This window comes from Taudactylus pleione, unplaced genomic scaffold, assembly GCF_031769625.1.
Source record: "Taudactylus pleione unplaced genomic scaffold, aTauple2 ptg000018l, whole genome shotgun sequence".
Taxonomy (NCBI): domain Eukaryota; kingdom Metazoa; phylum Chordata; class Amphibia; order Anura; family Myobatrachidae; genus Taudactylus; species Taudactylus pleione.
This window is the reverse complement of record NW_028284420.1, coordinates 19655510-19681877: the sequence shown is the minus strand read 5'-3', so window position 1 is coordinate 19681877 and position 26368 is coordinate 19655510. Positions and strand designations below refer to the sequence as shown.

At 43.0% G+C, this 26368-nt stretch overlaps 3 protein-coding genes across 13 annotated transcripts in view; 2 read left to right on the top strand and 1 right to left on the bottom strand.

Moving 5' to 3' along the window:
* NKAIN4 (sodium/potassium transporting ATPase interacting 4) overlaps window positions 1-4256 on the top strand; it is a 63360-nt gene extending 59104 nt beyond the window's left edge. For both annotated transcript variants that reach the window (XM_088482990.1, XM_088482981.1), the window contains one exon: window positions 3667-4256. In XM_088482990.1, the coding sequence (XP_088339116.1) occupies window positions 3667-3680 (14 nt within the window). In that variant the 3' untranslated portion in view covers window positions 3681-4256. The remainder of the gene's footprint in view (window positions 1-3666) is intronic.
* A 2493-nt stretch (window positions 4257-6749) lies between these two features.
* BIRC7 (baculoviral IAP repeat containing 7) lies at window positions 6750-25700 on the bottom strand. Of its 6 annotated transcripts, none has more exons than XM_088442832.1 (10): window positions 25683-25700; window positions 24513-24616; window positions 21177-21799; window positions 15920-16019; window positions 15627-15708; window positions 13171-13210; window positions 10710-10904; window positions 9268-9336; window positions 8323-8534; window positions 6750-7009 (listed from the first exon to the last, which is right to left on the bottom strand). In XM_088442832.1, exons 3-9 carry the CDS (start codon window positions 21781-21783, stop codon window positions 8335-8337), a joined length of 1293 nt encoding a protein of 430 aa, XP_088298958.1. In that variant the 5' UTR covers window positions 21784-21799; window positions 24513-24616; window positions 25683-25700; the 3' UTR covers window positions 6750-7009; window positions 8323-8334. The 6 variants fall into 6 exon arrangements, with proteins under 6 accessions (XP_088298958.1, XP_088298954.1, XP_088298955.1 ...); XM_088442828.1 differs by having other exon boundaries at window positions 25610-25699; XM_088442829.1 differs by lacking the exon at window positions 25683-25700 and adding an exon at window positions 25573-25662.
* The window catches only part of LOC148540716 (uncharacterized), a 62027-nt gene continuing 59126 nt past the window's right edge, over window positions 23468-26368 (top strand). For 2 of the 5 annotated variants that reach the window (XM_088442835.1, XM_088442834.1), the window contains exon 1: window positions 23645-23681. In XM_088442835.1, coding sequence (XP_088298961.1) covers window positions 23665-23681 — 17 coding nt within the window. In that variant the 5' untranslated portion in view covers window positions 23645-23664. Of the gene's footprint in view, window positions 23536-23644; window positions 23682-25219; window positions 25546-26368 lie in introns of those variants that run through there. The other 3 variants (XM_088442839.1, XM_088442838.1, XM_088442836.1) reach the window with 2 other exon arrangements.

Sequence of the window (26368 nt, the reverse complement as noted above, 5' to 3'; positions counted from 1 at the left end):
ATGTAGAAATAATGTATGAGTTTGAGAGAAAGTGCAGGATATTTGCAGAGAAGCAAGTAAAAGTACAGTGGAGGAAAAGGTGCCTGCACAATTACCAAACTTTATTATTGAGCAGAGGAAAAGAGATTTAATGGGGAAGAAATGGAATATTAAAGTAAACTGAATTAGAAGACAGATGATAGGCTAGGAAAATAAATAAAGTAGGAACACATTATTTCTAAGAAATAAACTGAAATTGGCACTGAATACAGTAGGCTTTGATGTGTTTGTGAAACCAGAGAGTCAGTACAAATACTTTCAAGAAAAGTGTACGTTCTTATAGTGAGCAAATAGAGTCCAGTGATGAATGTCCAGGTTATGCAGACAGCAGTTGCTTGTAGTGAAGGTATTGTGAACTTACATTTCTTGATTACCCTTTATCCTTATGTTCTTGTATGGTTTGAAGTCCGAATGGTCTCCTTCGGTTTAATGCCGAATTTGGTTAGAAATGTGAAGTGCACTTTTAAAATTATGCACTTATAATTATTATGCCTTAGCAGCCTAGCAATGAAACTTAAATAGTGATTGTAATCATTGCATACACATGCCAACAATCAACCCCCAATACCCTCCCACTAATATGGCTAGCAATACATTTCCTAACACAAACAAACAAAAGAATACCACAAAAGCTAATAAGAACTAGGTCTAGTTATCTATACACTGTACAAAATGAGATGTTCTGCAGCAATGATAAAGTTACCTAATATACAGTACACTGTGCAAATAGTACAAAATTAGATGTTTTTAGTGAGTTAATAACCTGTATTATCATAATTGTTTTGCAACAAAGTTGTAAATGACAATATTGTAGTTTTTACTAGACTTTTTGATTTTTTTTCCATTACAGCCTTGGGGCAAACAAATGTAACAATCTACAAAATATATCCAGTTGACTTGAGCTGGATACACAGCACATACATCACTCTGATCCACGTCAGAGCAATATATCATATAGTGGGCCTGATTCAGAGATGGACGGATTTACAGAGCCGAACACAAGCAGCTGTGCAAATCCATCCATCTGAGATGCAAATGCAGGAGGAGGTGTCAGACACCGACCAACGTCGCAGGCTGGGATCACCATCATGGCTGATGGTCGCAATTGTTGCTCCTTTGGTCAGGCTGGGACAGCTGAAGCTTCCCACAGCCTGGCCGGTGCCTGGTCATGCAAGAGGCCAGGAATCTGCATCCGCCGACACAGACCCTGGCCTCGTCCCTTCCAGAAAACTGAGACGACACTCCCCCGTTCTGCCCCCCAAATGCCACAGTATGTCAATCATGCTGCGGCTTGGGGTGGTCTGCGAGCGAAATGGCAGAACCCGTTCTGCACATGCACAGATCAGGTCCTGTCCAGGCACAGACCCTTAATCATTGGAGATGTCATCTCTGAATCAGGCCCAGTGTGTAGGCCCAATCCATTGTTCATCGCATTGTCCAATATGCTGTTCTGCACAGCAGATGGGACAATGTAATGAACGACACGTTACTGTTACAAGTAGCATGTAACGACACATTGCACCATTGTACACCAGACTGTAGTGTGTACGGCATGCACAATGTATCATTACATTGTGCTTGCACCGTCACTGGGTCGCACTATCACATGATGTGTACCTGGCTTGGTTTCTAATGTAGTCAGTATTTGGTCAAGTATACTTGTGCCAGCTTTCTCCTAAGGACTCTTTGATCTTACAAATTTAGTAGGGCAAAGGGTCATTTTCCAGAAAGGTAGGAGGTATGCAAAAGGTTTTTTGTTTTGTGTGAACTCACGAATTTGCATTCAGCAGCCAAAGAAAGGGCATAGCAGTTTCCTCAGCCTCTCCACTATGTACTAAGTTCCAACTCAAAATTTGGAGAGGATTTAGAGGATGACTGATAGTCGTACGGTTCTTGACACTCCCGGAGAGTGATAAAGTGTAGTAGGAAAGTTCATTCAACTAAACTGGGCTGGAGATTAAATATTGATTATGTCTGTCTTAACCAGTAAGAGTAACCGGCTAGAAATTCTGATAAATGGTCAGTGTCCTTGCAGAATTGCGTGTGATTTTTTTCTTTTATAGAAATGTTAATTTTCCAAACAAGAAATTGTATCTTAAATAGCGCTAGCTTAGTTTAACGTAGTAAAACAGTTCCTTTGTTAAAGGCTCACCAGCTTTCCCTATAACTTGTGCAATTTAATATGTTAAATACTGAACTTGTATAAGAAAAAGCCAGGATTGCACTAAATGGCAGGTTTTCATTGCAGACTTCTAGGAGAACCTGTCCCTAGGGGGGAGATGTACTAAGCCTTAGAGTGATAAAGTACCAAGCAATCAGCTCCTAACTCATTTTTCTGAGTTATCATCCACAAGGAGTGGTAAAACTGTCATCGGTTTGAAAAAGGAGTTGAGAGCTGATTGGCCTGAGCACCATTTATCATAAGCAATGATTTTTATCACTTGTTTGAATGGTAAAACTCGTTGATAAATGAGCCCCACAGCCTGTAAACTGACAGTTAGGAGCTGATTGGTTAATACTTTATCACTCTCCAAGGCTTAGTGCTTCTCTACCCAGGTGCTACAGTGGTGTTTTTATTTTGCTTGTTGCATAATTTATGCACTACATAAAGCAGCAAAACAGGTTTCTTTTTCCATGCTCCTTTGGCCCTTAAGAGTGCATGTTGTATAATATGGTCTGAAGCTCATTTCTCCTGAGGAGGTATTGAGCAGTGACGTGCGGTCAGGTGAGGCAGAGCCTTTCCTGTCATACTTAGCTATACTCCACAGTTTTTACTATAAAAAAAAAAAGAAAAAATTAAAAATATATATATTTTTTTGTAATAATTTTTAGTGCCAAAAGTAAAGTAAAATGTGTATGGCAGGTGAGGCACTGCCTCCCCTGTCTACCTTTTCCGCACATCCCTGATCAAAACTTACCAAATTGCCAGCACTATGTACTGCTGCACCTTTGTATAATGCCCACAAGAACCCTCAAGTTCATATATGTATGAGTAAATCTAGCCAGTGCCTCGCCAGCCATTTACCTCACTGCATGTCATTGGTATTGAAGAGGCCAGCGCACGTAATGGTAATTTCAGTTTCATGACCTCAATTTTCCCAATAAATTATTATTTTTTATTTAAATATATTGCTAATCTGAATTTCAACAATTTGTAATAAGCCAACGGCTAAGCTCAAAATGGGCTAAAACTAGTCCACTTAGTAGTATTTTTTCCTATAAACTCATAAAGAACAACCTGCCTTGCACACATTGCAAGTGAAAGTCCAGCACTGAGTAGCAATACTTCTCATGCTTCATAGAGCAAGATTCCAACCATTTCTAGATTATCCAGTTGGCTTAACTGAGAAAATGTTATTAAAACATTACTATTACTCAAGATCTTCAAATTGGACAGGGGGTAATTTGTCTTTTGGCTTAGGTGCAAAGACACTTTTAGGAGCTTGGGACTACATAATGACACAGAACAAATTGCCGACTCCAAGCATAAATGGCACAACCATGGCTGTTTGGCTCATTGTGTAAACCACTTTCTGAATGTTAAACTAAAATTTTCATTAGACATTGTACAGCAAGTTGCACACAATGCTTTTAATCTCCTCCTGCCCATCTTTCCATTTACTACAGGCCGGCGTAAGTGAGACCTAAAGGTGCCAACTAAAGGAAGTAGATCCTAAACAGTGTACACTTGTGCCAGTGACATGGAGTGTCAGCAGATCACATGTAAAGGTAACAGGTGACACAGAACTGAAGCATCACCCCAATCTGTGTGGAGAGCTGGGACTTGCGAACATGCAGTGAAGAATTAGAATCATCGACTCGCAGCAAAGAGACAAAGAATGTTGTATTACAGCCAGGTAGCTTTGACTGATACAGAACTTTGGCTTGCGGAACAGACTCTAATACACAGTTCTACTTCCATAGTTTTTTCTGCCTACATTCGAACCATTTTGTGATTCCCTGTCCTTCTCTGCATCCTTGCAGCCATCAAGTAGAACAGGTATCCTCCTAAAACAATATTGTTCCCCATCTGTAGCTGTTTTTAGAGCCCAGTGGACAACAAATGTTAATTAATAAATCTTAAAAAAAATAAAATTACAAAATGAGCAGCATTTAGAAACATCTCTTTAATAATAGTTGCTGGAAATGGCATTTTTGTGAGAACAATGGAAGATGTAGCCTACAGCAGTTTGTAATAAAAGGAATACAGCCCCTCTGAGTGATTCACTGCAGTGATTCTATTACAGTGTCCAGGTGGGGCCACATAATTTACAGATAGACTAACAGTGCATACACATGTAATGAGTGTAATGAAAGGACATGCTCTGTCATAATGTAGTTTCTGTTTCAGCATGTACAAAGGAAGAGATCTTAAAACCACTGGCATTTCATTGGAGACAGATTATATATGATCATGCAAGTGCTTCAGAATCAGGTGTAGTCAGTGCTGTAGCAAGGCACATAGGTACTCTGCTCTGGCACCCCAAGTCCCATTTGGTATCACAGAACAAGTGCTGGCAGCAAGAAGCTGGGTACTAAGCTTATAATGAAGGACATGCCCTGCACTTTTCCCATGTAGCAGATCACCACTGTGCAAACTGGTGCCATCAGGACCGCAACCATGCCTCATCTTTGTGCCCTGTACAGCAGCACTGGTTGCATGCCCTTTATTACAGCCACTATGGTTATAGTCATCTTGTTGTTGCCAAGATCTGTAAATGCTTCTTAAATTGCATTTACAATATGATCCCATTGAGATTTATTCAACCACATCTATGGACTGAAATTGGCTGATAAAGCAGCATTGACCAAGTGCAACCCAAGTTAAACATGAAGGTCCCCTTTGGTAGAATGATTGTTATATTATTCTCAGCCATTTAATACACTTTGCAGAATAGATGTCAATCTGCCCATAGTCATTTGCATGCATCTTCAGTAGTTTGTGTCATACAGAATCTAGTCAGATTAGTGTACAGTTGACCACATGAAAGTTATGTTAAATACTTATGCTATATGCATCTCTTTACTGGAATAAGTGGCCCCCATATTGCATCTGTAGGCTAGGTTTGGCTGAGTGTTATGCTTGCCATTGAGAAAAAAAAAAAGAAAAAAAAAAAGTCACCGTTGCAAAGCTAAATCGCTTCATGTTCAAACAGGAATCGCTCTTTAACTTGGAAAATAATTGCGGGACACATTTTATCTAAGCTTGTCAAGTTAGAGGGTCTGAAAAATGATTATGGCAGATCTAGGGGGGTGATTTATCAAAAGTACCAACCAAACTTCTTGTGGTCATTTTACAGGCTATGGGCAGGATGCATCAACCTGAGAAATGCAGTCAAACCCACAAAATACAGGTTTGACTGCAATTCTCATATGCACCAAGCCCCGGAATGTGATCCACTACAGGGCTTGGTTGCAGTGGGTAACATCTTCCTGTAGGCATTACCCATAGAACCCTATGGGCTTCTTTCCGCAGTCCTGTAAGGGGATCCGATCGGATCCCTCCCAGCACCCCCCACGGAAGCCCCTCCATTGCAAAGGGCCACTCTTACTGAGAGTGGTCCTTTGCAGTGATAATCATGCATACCGGCATCATCAATGCCAGCTTGCATTACAATAAATCTCCCCCTGGCATTATGCTCACGAGAACAATTGCCTTAATATCTCATTTCTGTATTACAGCAGTGTTGTGATCAAAGGTAGTTGAAAGCCCGGCGCTGGCATCCTGATGGTAATTAGTGGGGTTAGGTTTAGGGTGCAGTGAGGGAGGGGCAAGATACTTACCGGTAGGTGTTGGTATACTAAACCCAGGGGTTAAAGTGGGCAGGAACAGGGTGGAACTGAGTTCCGTCACCTCTCATGGTAGGTGGAACTAGTTGCAATTTCTTCAAGAGGTCCCTCATTTCAGAGAAACCAGAATACAGGTAAGGAAAGAATCAAGCGAAGGCAATACATAGGGGTTGCAAAAAAAAAACATTAGGCATCCAAGTGACAGACTAGCTTGTGGGGACCCCATAGGGGAAAAAAACAAAAAAAAACACAACACCCTCAGCCACGGCAGAAAAATAACACTGCTCTATAACTTTTTTTTTCCTTTTTAAGTGATCTAACATTGTAGTTTCAACTGATGTCAGCAGTGCAAAAAAAAAGACAAAAAAACAACCACACATCTAAAATGTATTTCACACTGTCATAGCCCCAAAAGCTTCTGGGGCATAGGTGGCCCCCAAGCCCCCCACCATTGACTTTACGGTTTGCTATACACAATAGTATGTGTGTAAAGAACAGTTTTCACACTTGTTTTGGCCTGTCAGATTAGTGTGGCGGGAGAAGGTTGATTAGTTCCACCACCTCTCCAGGACCACTTTAAGCCCTGACTAAACCAGTTGGGATGCTGGCATCGGGACTTTAAAGTGTCTTATCATTTTAGTCACTACTCCATGTCATACAAAAAGGTTACCAATCCCCATCCAGATTACAGCAAGTGTGAAAGCAACCAGAGTACAATTGCTTGTTAATGTAAGTTTTGTTTCTAGGTGAGCTACTATTCATTTTACAGTCACTTTTATTTGACCACAGCCAGCAGGATAGAGGACGTGTACTACTGACACAATTTAAAGGAGAATTGAACCCATGTCTTATGCAGAGAGATAGACCATATAATATCTGTCAGTCTTAACAAAGGCAGGGGGTCTTAAACCACAAGATGCTTATTGTAAAACAAAACTTTATTGCAAAAACATTCCACAGCATTATATATATTATTAAATTCTTAATTCCAGCTCAACTTTTTTTTTTTTTTTTTTAAGAACATGTTCTGCTTCTCATTTTTTACTGTTAATAGTTGGTCAGTATAGACCAGTATCTCAAAGCGCAGAGACTGGAGACTTAGACCAGGCTATTGTCCAGAGGAACACTATTACTTGCGGTCACAAGCATCAAGCCAGCAGCATTCAGGATCCTAGATCACCTGTGTAAAGAGATTTTAGTTAAGTCTAAACATCAGCAACGTTTATTTTAGCCTGTTAATCTCAGATTAATTTTACTAAAATATCCAATTATTAAAGTTATGACGTTCTAGAATGGAGGAAACGTATGACCATCAAAAACCTGTTCTAGAGTTAATGTACATTAAATTGGAGTAAAGGTGCATACATGTAAAGATTCTGTCCAACCATCCAACTAGTTGATTGGTTGGAATGAAAATCTGGTAACGTATAGGAGTAACTTATGATCAGCAATTTGCTCCTAAATGCCAGAAAACAGACAAGAATGGTCAGACAAGTTTGTTAAATGTTTGATCCAAACAATATGTTCAAACATTGTCCATTTTCCACCATTTGGGAGCAAATTGCTGATAGTCATTTCCTTTCATACATTACCAGATTTTCATTCCAACCAATCAACTAGTTGGACAGAAAATCTTTACGTGTGTATGCACCGTAAGACTACAGTCCTTTGTAGTGTCTATATTTGTATTTGCTCCTCACTGCACTCTTTCCTATAGTGCACAGGTTCTCCAGCTCGGTCCTCAGGACCCCAAACAGTGCATGTTTTCCAGGTCTCCTCACAGAATCACAAGTGTCAGTGAGCAATGACCACCTGCTGGGTGACCTGGAAAACATGACCTGTTTGGGAACCCCTGCTATAGTGGTTAACCAACAGTGTATGACACCAGACCAACAATATAAAGTGTAATATCAAATATGTACCTGATCAGATCAACTGACCAGTTACATTCATAATTAAACACACACCTTATCCATCCCATTTTATTATTTCACCAATGACATCACTATCACACAGGCACCTCCAGGACAATGTTGAAATTGACGTCTTTTAGATGAGATGTCAATATATGGAATCTTAAAATTAAATGTCAGACATTTATCTACATTGTGAAAAGTAGACTACATGGTATAGTAGATCTGTATAAGGCACATTCATATACAAAGTGTTCCACTGCATTATATTGCAATACAGGGGTTGACAGTCTGCAGGAAGCCACCTAAAGGGTCCTCCCATTTCAGGAGGTTTTCATAATGTAAAGATGACGTTACAAAGGTAGCGTGCCCATTTGGATTAGTGGATATTTATAAGTGTATAAATTTTTTTCGCTTTTTTTTTTTTTCAACTAGACATAAAGCACTTCATGTTTATTCACCACCATTTGCACAAAGACAACAGGTTGTGAATGTTCCTCTGTAGGTTTCTTTAAGCTACAGGTGATAGAGATATATATAAGCAGTCATACAAGTTTGCGGTTATATAAAGTTTGCTCACCTGCCAGAATCATCAAGACATGAATGCCCTCACGCTGCCTCTGATTGTTGCCCTGCAGATAGGACAGTGTCTAAGATTAGGGGCACAGTCCTTACAGACTACCAGGTGTCCACATGGCACAAAGACCATTGACACATCCTTATCCATGCAGACTTTACACATGCGCTCCTCCTTCAGACGCCTGAGCTGCTCTTCTGTGCTAAGTGCAGACTCTGCAAAGAGAAGTCATTGCTAAGTAATGAGATATTCACAATCTACAGAGAAAAGAACACCCACACACACTAAACTTTGAGTGACACCAACAACAATGGCCCTTCAGTGACACTGGGAAATTGTGTAACCCTGTTTAGGGAAAGATCACAAGGCACAAATTCCCAATTGCAAAGTGCATTGGAATGTGCTGCCACTATATAAGTAACTTAATAAATGCTGCATTCCCTGTTCCTCAATACTTTAAGCTTCTACACAAACACTAATGGAGCATACACACGGTCAGATTTGTCAGACTTGTCAGATTTGTCAGATGAACGACTGAACGATTTGAACGATTTTACCAAAGTTTTGAACGATTTGAACGATTGAACGATTTTTAACTGCATTAAAATGAATGGAATCGTCCAAGTCTGACTGCAAACCCATCAGATGTCAGATATCGTTATCTGACAAACGGGAACGCGCATCGTTGATCGTCCATCGTTCAGGCATGTCAGATATGAACGATTTTCCTTCAGATATGAACGACTGAACGATTTTTAAATCGTTATCGTTCATATCTGAAGGAAAAATCTGATCGTGTGTATGCACCATAACTCTTGTACATATAGCAACATTCAAATAGATGTGGACAGCAACATTCAAATAGATGTGGACTTTACAAGTCAGCTTCTGGAGCCTGGGTTAGGGAAAGCCAACGCAGTAGACAGTGCAGACAAACACTAGAATTACCTGGTTCTTTTTGGGGTTGTGGTTCTAAACTTGCCCTCTGTACTGGAGCTTCTGGAGTTCTTACAGGTTCTGAAGAAAATCATTGCAACCAGGTTTGACAACACATGTGCAGCAACAGACATACAGATGGATACACATTGGGTGTATGTGCGCCGATGCACTGTGAACATCATTCACAGAGATTTTTGTCCTCACACCTTCCCCCCTCCATCATCCAACCCCCTATATCCCACAACACCACCACCACCCCGAAGCGCATCCTAAACCCAGTATTACTGATCATTCACAGATATATCAGGTTATTCCTGCAGCACAGCCAGTGCAGATATATCCCCATCAACTGCCTGTACAATGGCAGCACGGACCACAGACACTACCATCACATCTGGGTGGGCAAATTTAAATGCCCATGCAGTTGTGAGGTCTTATCAGACACAAGTGGCCGATTGGTAAACTATAAAGTTTACCAAACTGGCCACTGTCAGCATGACGGTCAGTCACCTGCTAAGTCGGGTTAGTGTGTACAGGGCTTTACTGTAAGACAACAGTATCATCATAATCATCAAATGCAGTACAATTTTAGTGGGAAAAAAAAAAACAACTTCTTGTGCAGAGACAGAAGGGGTACGCCAGGTTGGGTAAAGGATCCCAGCGGTCAGAATGCAGACAGCGGCAACTCGACAGTCAGAATCCTCTCCCCCACAGCCTAACCCTATCCCTTACAGCCGGGATTCCAGCACCAATATTCTGACCGCTGGCATCCCAACCGCCAGAATGCAGACTACATCCCGGCACGCCAACTGGGAATTACTGAAGTTTTCAGCATGCTAGCAGATGGTTTCACAACTACCAGAAGAACAAAAGCAGTTCCAAGTATACTGGAAAGTGTCAACTCTGTATAGAAACACATTGATTTATTTACATTTAATGTACTAGTTTCAATTCAAGCGCACACATTTACTTCTAGGCAATGAGTTATTTAGTATTGTGATTTTGGAGATGCAACATTGTCCAGGTACTACAACTGCCATACTTTGTAAATATAAGAAACTAGCAGCCACAATTTTCACATCTATTCGGTGGCAATAAATACAATGTTGATACCCATATCTAATAAGCAGATCACAATGCAGTAACTTCATGCTTGAAAGCCTGCAGACATGATCAAGAGGTTCAGCTGTTGTAGCACACATTACTAATAAGGTAGTTTGATTGTGAGAATTCAGCAAGCAACGCCTAAGTTCTCTTTTGCACAAGTCACTAACAATTAAGTAAGCGAGATCCAAATCAAAGTCAGAAGTCATGGCTATACTTTACAATAATGGATTCAGGTGAACAGTTACCTAATATCAGGTTTAAGATGTAAGCACTCCAAAATCTGCATCCTTTACACAACATCCACAATTGGCCAACACTTTGCTAGCAGCTCAGGCTATGTATACCTGTGGTATATGCAGTTCTTTCCTCTTCTGCCTGCACTAGATCATGGACAAGGTCAGACACAGAGTTGTAAGGGGCCCCAACCAGCAGGAACCTGCTCTGCACCAGACTGGCCACCAACTTTTCATCAAACCCCATCTGCAGTGCACCCTGTGCTATGGATGACTGAAGGAAGGCCTGACAGTCACTGATAGAATCTGCAAGGGAGGGGTTAGTTCAGTTACACCACAAACCCCAATTGCCATTTGTGTGCTTCCCGAATCACTCAGAAACAAAAATTTTGAAAGACAGTGATTGTTTAGGATTATATCTACAGAAGTGTCCTCTTACATCCTTACCGATCACGCTCTAAAAAGAGCACACGCATCGCGTCATGCGATTGCCAGTAGCAGTGTACGCTACAACACGCACTGCGATCGCACCATGCAATCCTATGGAGTCGCGGGCGCAAATATAATGCGCGTATCAGCTCGCGGCGCACACCTCACTTACGCAGCATAGATGTAGCAGGACACATCTGTACTATGGATAAGGTTAAATAGTCCTTATTGCCAAAATCAATACGGGCTTAATACAGTCACATGGCTGTGAGGTGTACCATTTGATATTAGAAATTAGCCCAACCGTTTCCTAACATAACAGACAACTTTCCCAACCCATTATAAAACAACTGATCCTGTAGTGTATTTGTGAAAGATAAATACATAAGTCACTTTATTAGGTACATAGTTAATATATCTAATCAGCCAATCACGTGGCAGTAACTTAATACATAAAAGCTTGCAGACATGAGCAAGAGGTTTGGTTGTTCTTACCATTCTGGTATTTGGTCTGAAGCGTGATCCAAATGATTTGGACCATTGGGAATTGTTAACACTCCATCTGGCACCAAATGCCACAAAAATCTCTGATCTCCAATTTTTATACAGAGGTTCTAGAGACTGGTGTGCAAAACACAACATACTGCAAGCGGCTGTTCTATTGGCAAAAATGCCTCATTAATGAGAGCAAATGACAGGAAGTTGACAGTAATACAAATAAGTCTTAGAGGGGTATTCAATATGAAACGTTAACTTCACTGTAGAAGTTAACGTTTCATATCGGAGTTTTTACCTGCGTTAAAGTATCGGGCGCGCTCCCGCTTATCCCTGTACGAAAACTGGAAACTCCAAAGTTGGATTTGCGTAAAGTTACAAATTTTTCGGTAAAAAAAATTGTAAGACCCCCCTAAAGTTGTAAAAAACATGGGGGAACACTATGGGTACCCCCGTTTTAGCCTTTAATTGAAAGTCAGGGATTTAAATAGCCGCAGCAGGTGTTTTTTTCCTGACATTGAAGTGTTGCAGAAGAGCAATTAGGTTATTTTTTTCGTTTTTTAAAGTGGTCCCATCAAATTTGGGGTACCTGAAAATGGGTACTAGCATATTTTTAAGTCCCTAAAGTAAATTTTTTAAAATTCTGCATTTGTGCACCTGCCGCTATAATTCTATTCTTCAAAACACCTGCCGCATACTTGCAGAATAGCCCTGAACCTATTTCCCTATTGTTAAACAATTATTTTTTTTCACCCCAATTTTTTAATTAATTTTTTGGGGTGTCCCTATTTTTTTTTTTTTTTTTTTTAACAGTTTTTTTAAAATGTCATTCCCAGGGGAGCAGGCTATTTTTTTTTAAGCCTCCACCCTAAACCCCAATTCTACACTTTTTTCGACACCTATTCAATGGTGAAAAGTTATCCCCGTTTTTTAGCAAAGACTTTTCAATACTGCAATAAGTCTTTGAAATTGAATACGGTGTAAAAGTAAAACCTGCGATAATGATGTCATACCTCCGATATTAAACGCAAAAACGATGTTTTCGGTCCCATATTGAATACCCCTGTAAATGTGATACGATCATGTCAACATGGACAAGAATTTATAAGGACTGTTTCCAGCACAATGATTGATCTATGCCACACATTCAGGCTGTTTGGGTGCAAGGGTTCTACAAAAGGTATACCTAATAAAGTGGCCTTTGATGATATCTGTAGTAGAGTGACAATTCCGTTCCGTTGTGTCACAATTCAGAGTGAAGTTTATGGGGGCTGTAAATTCTTGCCCAATTTATAGCCTTAAATGAGCTACTTCTAGATCTAATCCATGATCAATTTTATATTAAATGCTATATTAAGGACACAGCAAAACAGGGAGCCGCGTCTTTCAAAAGAGACAATAATACCATTTATAGTGTTACCAATTGTACTATTAAACCCAATATTGACCAATCTGGACAAGTTTAGTGCAAGATTCAGAAGGACCCAACACAATTGTAGAATAGTTTCTCTACGTGTCTGATCGGCATTGCCAGAAGTGGAAACAGCTTAGGAGACACTGCAACATCTCAAATTCAGATTATACAGATAGCTCTGGCCTTGAAACGGTTGGCCTTTGTGGCATGGATACAATAAAGACATGTACTCACCAATGGGGCTGCTCATATCAGAGGACCGCCGAGATTCAGGCTGTGGAGAACAAAATTATGAGTTTTGCAACTTGAAATGCCTATTCTAGAGCGCCTCCATTATAAGGAGACATTTGAACCTTTCAAATTCAATGTTAGAAAAATGTAAAAAAAAAAAAAAAGTGGTGCTTTGTCTCCAAGATACAGGCTAGTTGCTTACTTAAGTAAAAAAAGTGTACTAGTCAGACAAAGTTGCTGTATATTACAATATTCCTATTGCTGTGGAAACCATAATCAAAATATTCTCAGCGGGTTGGGTATGAAGTCTCGACGATCGGGATGCCACTGGTCAGCATACCGACAGCGGCATCTCGACAGTCGGAATCCCGACATCCATAAGGATAGAAGGCAAGACTAACCCCTACCCCAACCTCCCCGCACCTTAAACCTAACCCTCCCCCCAAATGCCTAACTCTGCACTCTAGCCGTCCCACTAATGCCAGATACTTACCTTCAGAATTCTGGCAGTCGGGATTCTGGTGCAGAGATCCAGGCGCCGTCGGTATTTCGCCCGTCGGCATCCCACACAGATGCTGACTACATCCCATTCTCGACTGGTCTAGATCTCCAGCAGCCAAGTACAGCATATGGGTAGAACCACTGCAGCTGAAGAAATCTTGGGGAGCATTTTTTCATATACAGAAATGGATGCACCACCACTGGGGGGAGGGGGGGGGGGGGGGCGAGGCTATAATTACCGCCCATAGTGCCAATTAATCATCTGCATTATTAAATTTAGCAGAAGGCAAATTATATGACAAGTTGGAGGCATCGTGCATTCCACAGTTGTGTACTAGGAAACAGTTTAGTTCACTTTAGGTTCCAAGTACCAATATTCCATTTGCGTAGGAATATACAGGTAATATTAAGTTTGGTAAAAGTTACCCATTATGTTCGTACATTCCTTGTCAAATGCAATATTTCAGTTTACAGCTTGACAAAGAGGAATTTTGAATTTGACAACGAATGTACAAACAATGGTTAATATTTATCAAACTATATCCATCTATATATTTTTTTTATTATTATTTTTCCTTCAATATAGATTAGTAGCCCTCCAATTGGCCAGCCATTTAGCAACTACCCTCCACATACAGCTCTACCACTGCACTTTCATCCTGTTGCTTCTTCTCAGATTCCCTTACTGCACTAAACAAGGAGCTCTTCTATTTGGTCCATGTATTTGCACATTCTAGAATGGATTTTGCTCTTCCCTGATAGAACTAGTGCTGTTGCAACACCTTTATCTTGTCTGTCCCTACAATCTCTCGACTCAATACTGCTCCTAGCTGCATTTCGATCTCTCCCTGCCCACTGTGTGACGACAGGACGTAAGCCTTAAGTGGTGAAGCTCTGTGCGATTTGCTCCCCTTCTGCCATAACCATAGAGTTCTGTTATTGCATACCCATCTCCGATGTTAAGCAGCCCTTGAACCAACCAATTCCCATTATGCTGTATACATATGCAGCAATGTCAATGCTCCTCTAGTCTGATGCTGGTACTACAGGTATAGGGAAGTTTTTTTAAGTTATTTTAATGAAAATGGTCTTTCAGCACAAAGTTTATTAGTTTGTTACTGTGCATATCAGTTTTAGAGTTACCCAACATTGTTTTATTGGTCACTCCTATATAGCAACAAGCAATGTGATTGAAGCAAGCCAGTGGAAATTGCTGGGCTCTACAATTCAGATGTAGTTAGCTTCCCTAATATCCTATATTTGTATGGCCATTGGGCTATAAAATTTGTGCTACAAGAATATCTACCCAATGCTATGCTTCAGTCCACTCCAATGCTGCACTGTATTCAGTCACATGGTCAACAGACACGTTCTCAATGTAGACCTCTGAAATGACGACATTTGAAATGTAGACATTCATAGGAGGCAAACGTTTAGGGTTAGGCACTGAGGGAAGTGTTATGGAATAAAATTACCATTGAAATGCGCATCAGATATCTGCATGGGAACTGCTGGTGACATGGATGCTGGGACCCCGAACGATGGAGTCGAGATAAGAGACTCCTGGGACCTTATGTAGACATTTTATCAATTAGATAAGTCATCCGTGTAGACTGGTTGGGTATGGGATGCCAGCGCTCAGAATTCCAACACCGGCATCCCGAAAGGGTTAGGATGCAGCCAAGTACCCAAACCCTTGCCCCCTCGAAGCCTAACCCAAATACATAGTCGTCGGGATGCCGGCGGTTGGGATTCCGACTAGTGTCGGGATTCCAGCACCAGCATCCCTGCTACATCCCGTATAGACATGGTAAACGTTTTCACTGTTAACATGAGACCTGTCAACCTAACATACACCACACCCATGTTGCAAAAGTGACCTCTCTGTTAACAAGTCTTTAAAAAGGGATTGAAAAATAAAGATCTTCAGTGCTTGTTTCTATGAAGGTTTAACTCACTGTACTCTCTGGGCTACTGAACAGAGTGTCTTGTACACTGCGGATGTACGCTGGCCCCATGGACTGAATGAGGAATTCACATCTGCAATATAAAGAGACTCAGAATAAGCGGATATAGTGAAAGGTATAATACATTGATGATACACCCATCCTCCATAAAAACACACAGATTACTTAATGACACTTATAACTGCTCATCATACATTCACCAGAACCTCAGACAGTTTAGCTTTATTTTAGTCTCCCAGATTAGATATCCCACCATGTATAGCTTCCAAAAACATTGTACTTACCTTGGGAACCACTTGGCATGCTCCCTCCAGGGGTCATCCCCTCGCTCCCAATTTCTCAGTCCTCCATCACAGTGAAAACACTTCACATTATCCCTGTGCCCTGCAAAACAAATGATATTGGAGAAGTCAGACTGTTTTTTGAAAATCAAAAAGGTATATAAGAAGGAAAGTTGTGGATGCCAATATGCTGCACTGCAGGTCAGATAATGTGCCCACCAAGCACAAACATACTTCCTATTTTGGCAAGTTCTTACATGTGCAGGGTCAGACGTACTGCCCTTATCGGCTGACCCATGATCCACACATGGCCTGGCCATGGACACCTAAAAATTTTATATCATGTCCTCAGACAAGTGCATGCATCCCCAATAGTATTGTACAGAGTGGGTCACTGGCTCATGGAACTAAAAATTGTAACATTGAGTTTCAGACCTGATTATTATAGTTTTATTGCAGCTATTCATGGCAATAAGAAATTATATGCCACCCAAAACATTAACTTTCACATGCAGTGACAGGGTCTGAAAGGGGCCAGTCACTGTGATTTGTTAGGAGTAAAGTGACCGCATTTATGGGGTCAGCTGCGGGGCCAAACTCCAGAATGAGTTTCATTCTGGAGCTTGGTGTGTGTATATTATAAGCTTTGCAACCCGCATAGGGGCTGCTGTCAGAAATGAAGGGACCACAGCAGATATGGAGCCATCAGCTGCTGTCCCTCCATGGTAAAGTTGGAGAATATTTCATATTTGCATGTATCCCCTGAATATTGGTGTTTTGGGGGAAATATCCAGCAAATATTTGATAAATAGGCCCATTATCTTTAGAAAAGAATCACTGGCAAAAGAGGTCTTAGAAAAAAAAAAAAAAAAAGGAAAGATGGTAAAAGACGGAAGCCACAAAGTGTATTGAAAAGCCAGAAATTATAGTAAAAGTATTGAGACCACATCCATTGAAAAATCCTATACGATTTCTGGCTTTTTCAAACGAGGCTGAAATTAGCTTCTTATTCAGTTTCCAGCTTCTTATTCAGAACATGTTATATTAAAACATTTTTATCAAATAGAAGCAATAAGCTTACAAAGAATAAACAAAATATGGTATCCATTACACAAATTTCAATTGTATTTTGCTTGGCCCACAAAGCTTTTGGACATGAAATAGGGTGGTAAAGTGGGCACAAGGACCAGATTTTCTATATTTGAATAAGTAGCTGTAGTTGTGCAAGGGTTAACTAGCCTTGGGCAAAAAATTTGACACTTGGAATCCACAGAGGGGGGGCACTTACATATGACCCACTTGCAACTGGCCTTGCCCAACAAGGTTTTAGGCATGAATAGGGCAGTAGAGCTGGCACAGGCACCAGATATTGTCATTTTGAATAAGAAGCTGTAATTGTGCAGAGGTTTAACCTCATTTTTCTAGGGTTGAGTATGGGATCCCATCGGTCGGGATGGCGACGGCCAGAGTACAGACAACGGCATTTTGACAGTTAGAATCCCGACGTGATAATGTAAGTACCACAACCTACCTCTCCCCACACCGTAAACCTAACCATCCCCCCTTTTTGCCTAAACCTAATCCCAAACACTTACCTTTGGGGTTCTTGCACCAGTATATTGATCAGCGGTATACCCAGAGCCGGCCCTTGGCAAAATTTTGACTGGTGCCACCTACACATACATATATACACACACACACACACCCTCACACTACGTACTGTACATAGTAATGCCCCTGTAGTAGTGCCCATATACAGTAGCAATACCCCATAGTAATGCCCTTGTAGTAGTGCTCCCATAGTAATGCCCCTGTAGTAGTGCCCATATACAGTAGTAATACCCCCATAGTAGTGCCCATATACAGTAGTAATACCCCCATAATAATGCCCCCATAGTAGTGCCCATATACAGTAGTAATACCCCCATAATAATGCCCCTGTAGTAGTGCCCATATACAGTAGTAATACCCCCATAGTAATGAGCGCGGAAGTGCAGTTCATGCCCATAAAGGCCAGCTAAACAAGTTGTCCCCTCGTGGGCTCGCTATGCTCGTCACAATGTTATATTCCCCCTCTATGCCCACTATAATACCCCATAGTAATGCCCTTGTAGTAGTGCTCCCATAGTAATGCCCCTGTAGTAGTGCCCATATACAGTAGTAATACCCCCATAGTAGTGCCCCTATAATAGTGCCCATATACAGTAGTAAAACCCCCATAGTAATGCCCCCATACAGTAGTAATACCCCCATAATAATGCCCCTGTAGTAGTGCCCATATACAGTAGTAATACCCCCATAGTAGTGCCCCTATAATAGTGCCCATATACAGTAGTAAAACCCCCATAGTAATGCCCCCATACAGTAGTAATACCCCCATAATAATGCCTCTGTAGTAGTGCCCATATACAGTAGTAATGCCCCTGTAGTAGTGCCAATACACAGTAGTAATACCCCCATAGTAATGAGAGCGGAAGTGCAGTTCATGCCCATTAAGGCCAGCTAAACAAGTTGTCCCCTCGTGGGCTCGCTATGCGCGTCACAATGTCATATTCCCCCTCTATGCCCACTTGGATGGTAGGGAATGACGCTGGACACTGGCTGACGACGTCTGGGTCCTCTCCGGGAAGGGGATTTAGACATTACCCATTGCAGCACCTGGGATCCCTTCGATCGGGATGCCAGGCGCCGGTCTCTCAGCGTAGGTAAAATGACAGGCGTTGGGATTTCGACGCCTGTCATTTAACCCTTGCCAGGATTAAGCAGTCGGGAAGCGGGAGGTCGGCATTGCGTCTGCCGGCTTCCCAGTCAGAGTGGGGAAAAAGAAAGCATCATAATTGTAGGTTACAAATCATGAGGAGTCAGAGAGACATGAGGGGGGAGGTGATAGAGGAATGCACACTGGGGGGAGGGAGGGGAAAGAATTCTACATACAAATTAATTAGCTGCAGAATGAATGAAACAGGGAGGATGAGAAGAGGTGCTCAAGAGCTGAACAGTCAGGGGGTAGCATAGGCACAGGAAGAGCTGCACCCCCAGTGAAAGAATGGATGCTAGCAGGGGTGTAACTGGAACTGTTAGGGCCCCATAGCACAATTTTGAAAGCCCCCCACCCCACAGCTGCTAAAGAGTCACCCCTTTCCACAGCATTCCCTCAGACTTAAGCATACCCACTGGTCAGGCCCACCTCCCAATGTGAGCTCTTCTGAAGTCTGCACTGCTGCAGACTATCACAGCTATGTGCAGGTGCTGAGCGCTCGCCTCTCCCTTGGGCGTCAGCTTCTGTTTGGCTGCATGAGCTTCTGCAGTCAGAAGTGTTGGCTTCTCTAGTCCCGGCCCAGTTCATCTCTCTGATGCTGGGAGGATGGGGCTGCCTGGAGCGGTCCAGTTTCACTGTGATGCTGGGAGGATGGGGCTGCCGCCCGGAGCGGTCCCGCTTCACTCTGATGCTGGGATCATGTCCGGTGTGGCCCATGGTTATCATTCAAAGGGGCATCGTGATTGGGTGCAGGGGGAAAGGCGGGCCCTGGGAGAACTGATTAGGCACCATAGAAGCAGGACCGCAGGCACCCACGAAAGAGGGATGCATACGGCTAAGCTATTGTTTAGTCTCCACTCTGCCGGGACTGATCCCCGGCGGTATATTAAAAAAAAGTGATTGCTGTCTGATTGATACCCCCATTCAGCGCCTTCTGTCGTAGATGGCACCTTCTGTCGTAGCATGACCTCCACAGCTCCGCCCACGCTACGCCCCTGCCTATAGTGCTGCTTATACAAAAAAAAAAAAAACACACTTACCTTAATCCTCGTTCCTGCATCCGCTGCCGTCCTGTCCGCCCGGCTGCTCCTCAGAACTATGGAAGAGACGTCATGACGTTCCTCCCATAGTGCTCTCTGCGGGAGAGAGAGCTCAGGAGTGAGCTCCGGCTCCTCGGATCTATGGGAGAGAAATCATGACGTCTCTCTTATAGTGCCCGTGGGGAGAGCCGGAAGCTAGAGTTCAGGAGAGAGCTCCAGCCTCCGGCTACTGCGATGCTCCAGGGAAGGCGCCGGGTGGCTGCTGGTAATAACATCTCAGCGGGCATCTGGCTTGGAGCCCCCCTGCGGCACCGGGCTGGAGGACACTGGCGCCAATGCAGCGGTGCACGTGCTCCTCCAGCCCCTCCCCTAGTTGCGGCCCTGCCAGAATGATCTTCTGTACAGAAGCTCATTCTGACCTGGCCAAATGCTGAGCTGCCGATCGAAGCTGAGCTCCAACCGCGGCAGGTGGGGGGAGGGCAGCAGTAGAGCAGTCGGATGCCCCTGGGCATTCCAGAAGCCCCTAGGCATTTGCTTATAATGCCTAGGGCCGGCTCTGGGTATACCGCACAGCAGGATGCACACTACATCCCTTTATCTATTCTTAGTGAATAATAAACTTTCTGCAGTCTCCAAAATTCATATCTTAAATGTGACCGTTCTGAGATCCAAATTTTATGCTATAAAATCATATTCACAACTACTTATTCAAATATAGAAAATCTGGTGCCTGTGCCCACTTTACCACCCAAATTCATGCCCAAAACCTCGTTGGGCAAGGCAGATTGCATGTGGGTCATATGTAAGTGACCCCCCCCTCTGTGGATTCCAAATGTCAAATTAGTTGGCCAAGGCTCTTTAACCCTTGCACAACTACTTATTCAAATGTATTAATTGGTGCCTGTGCCCACTTTAATGCCCTATTTCATGCACAAAACCTTGTTGGCCAAGGCCAATTCCAAGTGAGTCATATGTAAGTGACCCCCCTCTGTGGATTCTATGTCAAATTTGTTGCCCAAGGCTAGTTAACCCTTACACAGCTACTTATTCAAATATAGAAAATCTGGTCCCTGTGTCCATTTTACCACCCTATTTCATGCCCAAAAAGTTTGTGGGCCAAGCAAAGTACAATTGAAATTTGTGTAATAGATACCATATTTTGTTATTCAATGTAAGCTTATTGTTTCTATTTGAAAAAAAAAAATGTTTTAATATAACATGTTCAGAATAAGAAGCTGGAAACTGAAGAAGCTAACTTCAGCCTCGTCTTTTTCATTCCAGATATTACCTACACCCTCTTAAATAGTGTGTAAATCTAAATTAAAAATTGAACCCCCACCCTTTTTTTTTTTTTAAACTAAAAAGTTATTGCCCATACAGTTACTTATGTAAACAAACCATCATATTTGTGCTTGGTGTAATTAGGCATAACATAGGGTGCGTGCCATTGGTCCGTACATACCGGTGTAGAAGAAGCCTGCCCGGGCCAGCTGGTCAGGGGTCACCTCTGCATATTGGGGCCAGTTGCGGTAGGTGACCAATCTCTCCCGCTCCTCCACCATATCGGTGTAGACCGCCTGCCAGGTCTCCTCCTCCTCCTCCTCCCCCGGTAACCTCTGCAGTTGTCCCAGGATTTGTCCGTCCACAGAGTCTCTGCCCTCCACCCGGGATATGTTACCCACCTCCCTGCCCATCACGAAGGGACATGATGGGAAGAACTTGTGATGCTCGGCCAGAGGCTCATCTCCGGGCTCCCAGCACCGTAGCACTCCCCCGCAGCAGAAGCACTGCACCCGGTCTCCGGGGCCCAGGTAGAAGAAGCCGGCCCTGGCCAGCTCATGGGGGCACAGGGTGCTGGGTCCGGGCCACACGCTGAATGTCCGCAGCCTGCTCGCCTCGCAGCGCATACCGGGCTTCACCAGGGCAGGGGGCTGTGGCACCATGCTGGCCGGTCTCCAGGAGCCCAGGATGTGGTTGATCACATCGTCTTCCACCGACATCTCCGCTCCGCTTCTGCCCAGAGCTCTGTGCCCGACCAGCGGGCTGGAGTCCCAGTGCCAGCGGCTCATGGCAACACGTGCTCTTCTGGAAGAGAGAGTGACCCGAGTCAGCATCACCTGGCCGCTCACCCGCACTCACCTGCTAAACATAGTCACCCATCACACTGACATAAACCCCTCCCCACACAAGCACAGAGGACTGGACAACAAAATGACAATCAATTATTTCGTGTCATTCACGTTGTATTGAAAAGGGACAGGGAGGGCAACATGTGATTAATATATACTTCTATACTTTAGGCATATATGTTCAGTCAATATATAAATCTCTAGCATACCGAGGTTATGTTCCACTTAAATATATTAGCTCCTAAAGAGCGCATTAAAATGTATTATAAAGCAGTAGGCTACGCCAGAGGTTCCCAAATGCGGTCCTCAAGGCTCCCTAACAGTTCAGGTTTAACGGGCCCATTTAGCAAAGAGTATTTGCGGTATAATCCCCAAAAACACTAGTTTTCAGGGGCTTACCTCAAATACCAAGTATCCCCCGTATGTATTGTGGAACCGCAGTGATCACTCCATTACCGCTGGCAGCCACACCCCGCATAAGGTTTCTATGGGGGATGCGATGCTGCCAGATTTACTAATATCCAGAATGCGATGCATTCCAGATTTTGGCCCCCTCAGCTAACGCCATCTGAAGATTGGGTCAGACACTGTAGCCTATGGGCTACACCGCGCACTATTAGCAGTCAGAGGGATCCGCCGGAACCCTTCCCGGCTATGGGCCGAATTCAATTAGATGCGAAAAGCCGTAATCTGCAAAAAAAGTTTTGCCTATTGCCGCTTTTAGCCTGTCCGTGACTTCCTAATTCAATTCCAGGACTTTTTCGCTTAAGCAGAAACTCAACGCATTGTTATAAGCAAAAAAGTTTTTCCAATGAATGGCAGGTGAAAAGTGCAAAATCTTTATTTTGTGGTGCAAATGTGGGGAAACTACTCAGAACTATTGGGTCAGCCCCTCAAAGGACAAATCAGAAAAAAAAAAAAAAAAAATTACCAAAAAACTCTTAAGAATCACCACATTTACAAAGACGCTAATAGCAGGCAATTTACACAACTTAAGTACCCAAAATAGTTTTATTAGGGAATCAATAGATATGTACTAATAGCCCTATATTAGTGCATTATTTTCTGTGGTACAGACAGATTTCCCCAATTCTTTCAGTACTTTGCCTGTTCCGCATTCCCCGCTTTCCGTTTTCGCCTGTTTTGGAATTGAATAAAGCGAAAAGTGGTTACACGAACGCAACTATTTAGCCTCTGAAACAGGTGAATGAGGCAGAAAGTCAGACAGGGGAAACTTTGCCAACTTTTCACCTGTACTTGAATACGGGCCTATGGCAGATGTGCAGTCCACGGGACTGTATGTGCAGCACCCCTTGCACTGGCTGGCAGCTCTCCTGAGACATCGCAGTGTCCCTGCGATGTCCCAGATGACACATCCGGGCAATAGGCTCGCTTTTTGCAGTGTGATAGGGGCGTTACTGGCATGCCCTGATCGCATTGCAAAATCGATCATTGATAAATATTCCTCTAAGACAGTGGTTCTCAAACTCGGTCTTCGGGACCCCACACAGTTCACGTTTTGCAGGTCACCCAGCAGGTGCACATGTTTAATCATTACTCAATGACACATTTTAAAAAGGTCTACAGGTGGAGCTAATTATTTCACTTGATTCAGTGTGGAGACATGGAAAACATGCACTGTTTGGGGTCCTGAGGACAGAGTTTGAGAACCTGTGCGCGAAGATATCCATGGTGAGTTCAGGTGGTTAGATCAAAATGACTGAGGTACTAATTAAATTAAGTCACTTGTGCTCAACCATGGATCTCTAAAACCTGAACTGTTGAGGAGCCTTCAGGACTGAGTTTGGGAACCTCTGGACTATGCAATTGCTCTACAGGTGGAGGATCATTTATTAATGGTAGCTAGTGAGTAGCAGTAAGTCATTCTGGGGCCCATGTATGAATGATCACATTTGCACTGCATTGCAAGATACAATAAAAGCGCTGGAATTTATTCAGCACTCGCAGGGACTCTGAAAGGAGCCCGTCTCTGTGAGGTCTCGGAGTGCTGCCAGGGCTACTGCGCATCCGCCATTGGCGGGCAGGGTGCAGAGGGAACCCTCTGCCGGCTAATTAAGTTAAGTGTGGCCCATAGGCTACAACAGGCTAATGCCATTGACTGGGAGCTTTAATGGAAGTTGTGCATGCCCAGTATGGCTCACACTTCACACTCATGGGGGTAGACAATATGGTTTCGCGATGCCAGTGTTATTTTACAATGTGAACAAATTCTGCCATAGATCACATTTAAAAGAATCACTTCATATACACACACACCAATTAGATCAAAGTGTCCACATTTGTATTTTTCAAATAACCATAAAGCCTCAACCTATTTCAGAGGTACCATACAAGACAATCAAAACAAGATATAAAAAAAAGGGACATGTATCAAACCTTCCAGAGAGTTAAAGTGAGGTTGCCCATAGCAACCTGTTTCTAGCTATCATTTATCTAGCAACAGCTAGAAGTGCAACAGATCAGACAGTGAGGAGTCTAGCTGCTGAGCTGAACTTGCAGTGTATGGATACCATTAGATTAAACACTCAGAATATGCACTGAAAAAGGTGAATTATTTATTTTATACAGTCTCAGATAAATTGGGCAGACTGGAGACACTGGACACAGGGTGCAATAAGAGCGAAGGGCACAGATAAGGAAACACTGACCGGTATGGGAAAAGTCAAAGGAGCAGATGAAATTGCTAAACTGCAGATTACACTTGATAGGTTTTCACTGCTCCTTAGCATAAGGTGCTTCCTCTGGTTTCAAGCTGTAAACAAAGTCAGAAAAAAGAAACATGAGGATGACAAGTTCCATGTCTGAATCAGAGAAATTAAAGTTAGTCTACAGAAGCTGGAGAGCCACATCTCCAAATGGTAAGGCAAACTGCAACCTGTAGTTTGTGATGGAGAGACTTCACATTCCCCTGGATGACACTAACACACCGCCTTTCTATTTAGGCGAATGCTGCGATACTTTACTTAACACTGAAGCATCTACAGAAGCAGGACTAGAAGAAGTTTGAGGGCACAAACTTTTAAAAGCCCAAAATGTTTCTGGTGATGGTCCCACTCACCTCACTTATGTCAGAGGAGCACCCCACACTCTTGCTTAAAGAAAACTGTATCAGTTCTGTTCCCCTCTGACAAGAGGAGACTTGTAGCCCTAGAATGCATGTCCCAGAGCAGCATATGTGGCTAAACAAGCAAAATGGTTAAGCTGGACACACACCTAAAGCTTATCTTTGCTCCAACCAGTTGGCTGGAGCAAAAACCTGGTAATGTATGGGAGCTAGCAATCAACCATTGGCTCCCAAACACCGAAAAACAGGCAGTCAAATTGGATCAAACCAATTTAATCAACCTGTCTAAACAGCCCACCACCATTTGAGAGCAACCAGCAAACTAGTTTGAAAGATTCTTTAGGTGTATGGCCAGCTTGGCTCACCTGGAGGTTGGCATTCAGGTTACCAATAGTCTCCTCCTAACATAAACCTGCTGTTACTTCACACACTCTTGTCAATAAGGGACAAAAACAATAATAGCAAGGTCAGTGCAGTGCAGGACAAGACACCTCACAGGAACTACCTTACGGATACCAACCCAGCATTTGATTTCCAGACAGGGTTGCTAGCAAGTGTGAACAGGGCAGCAGCTACATGCAAAACTTCAGGTAATCCTCCAGATAGCGCAGTCACAGGTAAGTAAACAATTAGATTTTACTTACATTAGCTTAACCAAAATGATTCTTTAATCTTTGTTACCTAAATAGTGAAACAAGACAGAATAATAAAGGTTTGGCACAATCACATGTTGCTTTGTCCCCCTCATACATACTTCTCCACACAATATCCTCTAATAACAGAAAAGAAAACCAGCTGAATGCTTTTATAGCACCACTCACCCAGCTGGAGGAAATCAACTTATTTCATTGAACCCTAAACTGCTGAGAAGCAGTAACAGAAAGTGCAGTGAATATACACCGTTTCTTTAGTTCTCCAAGGATTAGTGCTAGTGTTTAAAGTGAAAAATGTAGTGGGAATGATATATTAAGTTGTGGGACAGAATTTCTCAGATATTTGGCAGCATGTAGGCACCTAACAAATTAATTCCTGGGAGATCATATGACAACAAAGGGGAGCCAGGACAGTTTTAATGTTTTTCTGCTAGATGTGTCTTTAACCCCTTCATGAATGTGAAGGGGCATACCTAATCATATAAGGCTTGCCGACTTTCTGGATGCCCCTTCCGAGAGGGAGCAGCCAGATCGGCATGGCAGGGGGCGTGGCCAGCACAAAGAAGCGGGGATAGCCAGACTACAAGTATTTGTGGGCGAGGCCACACGAACACATAATTTTGGCCCCGCCCCGCTACACAATGCCGATATTACAGGCATTGTGAAGCAGGGGGCTGAGCCAAAATGATGCGATTCAGCGTGAATCACGTCACTGGCCTCTCCGCTGCGGGGGTTTCAAAGGTAATTGCGGGGGGGATAGGAGGGGTGGGCGGCAGCTGGGAGGATT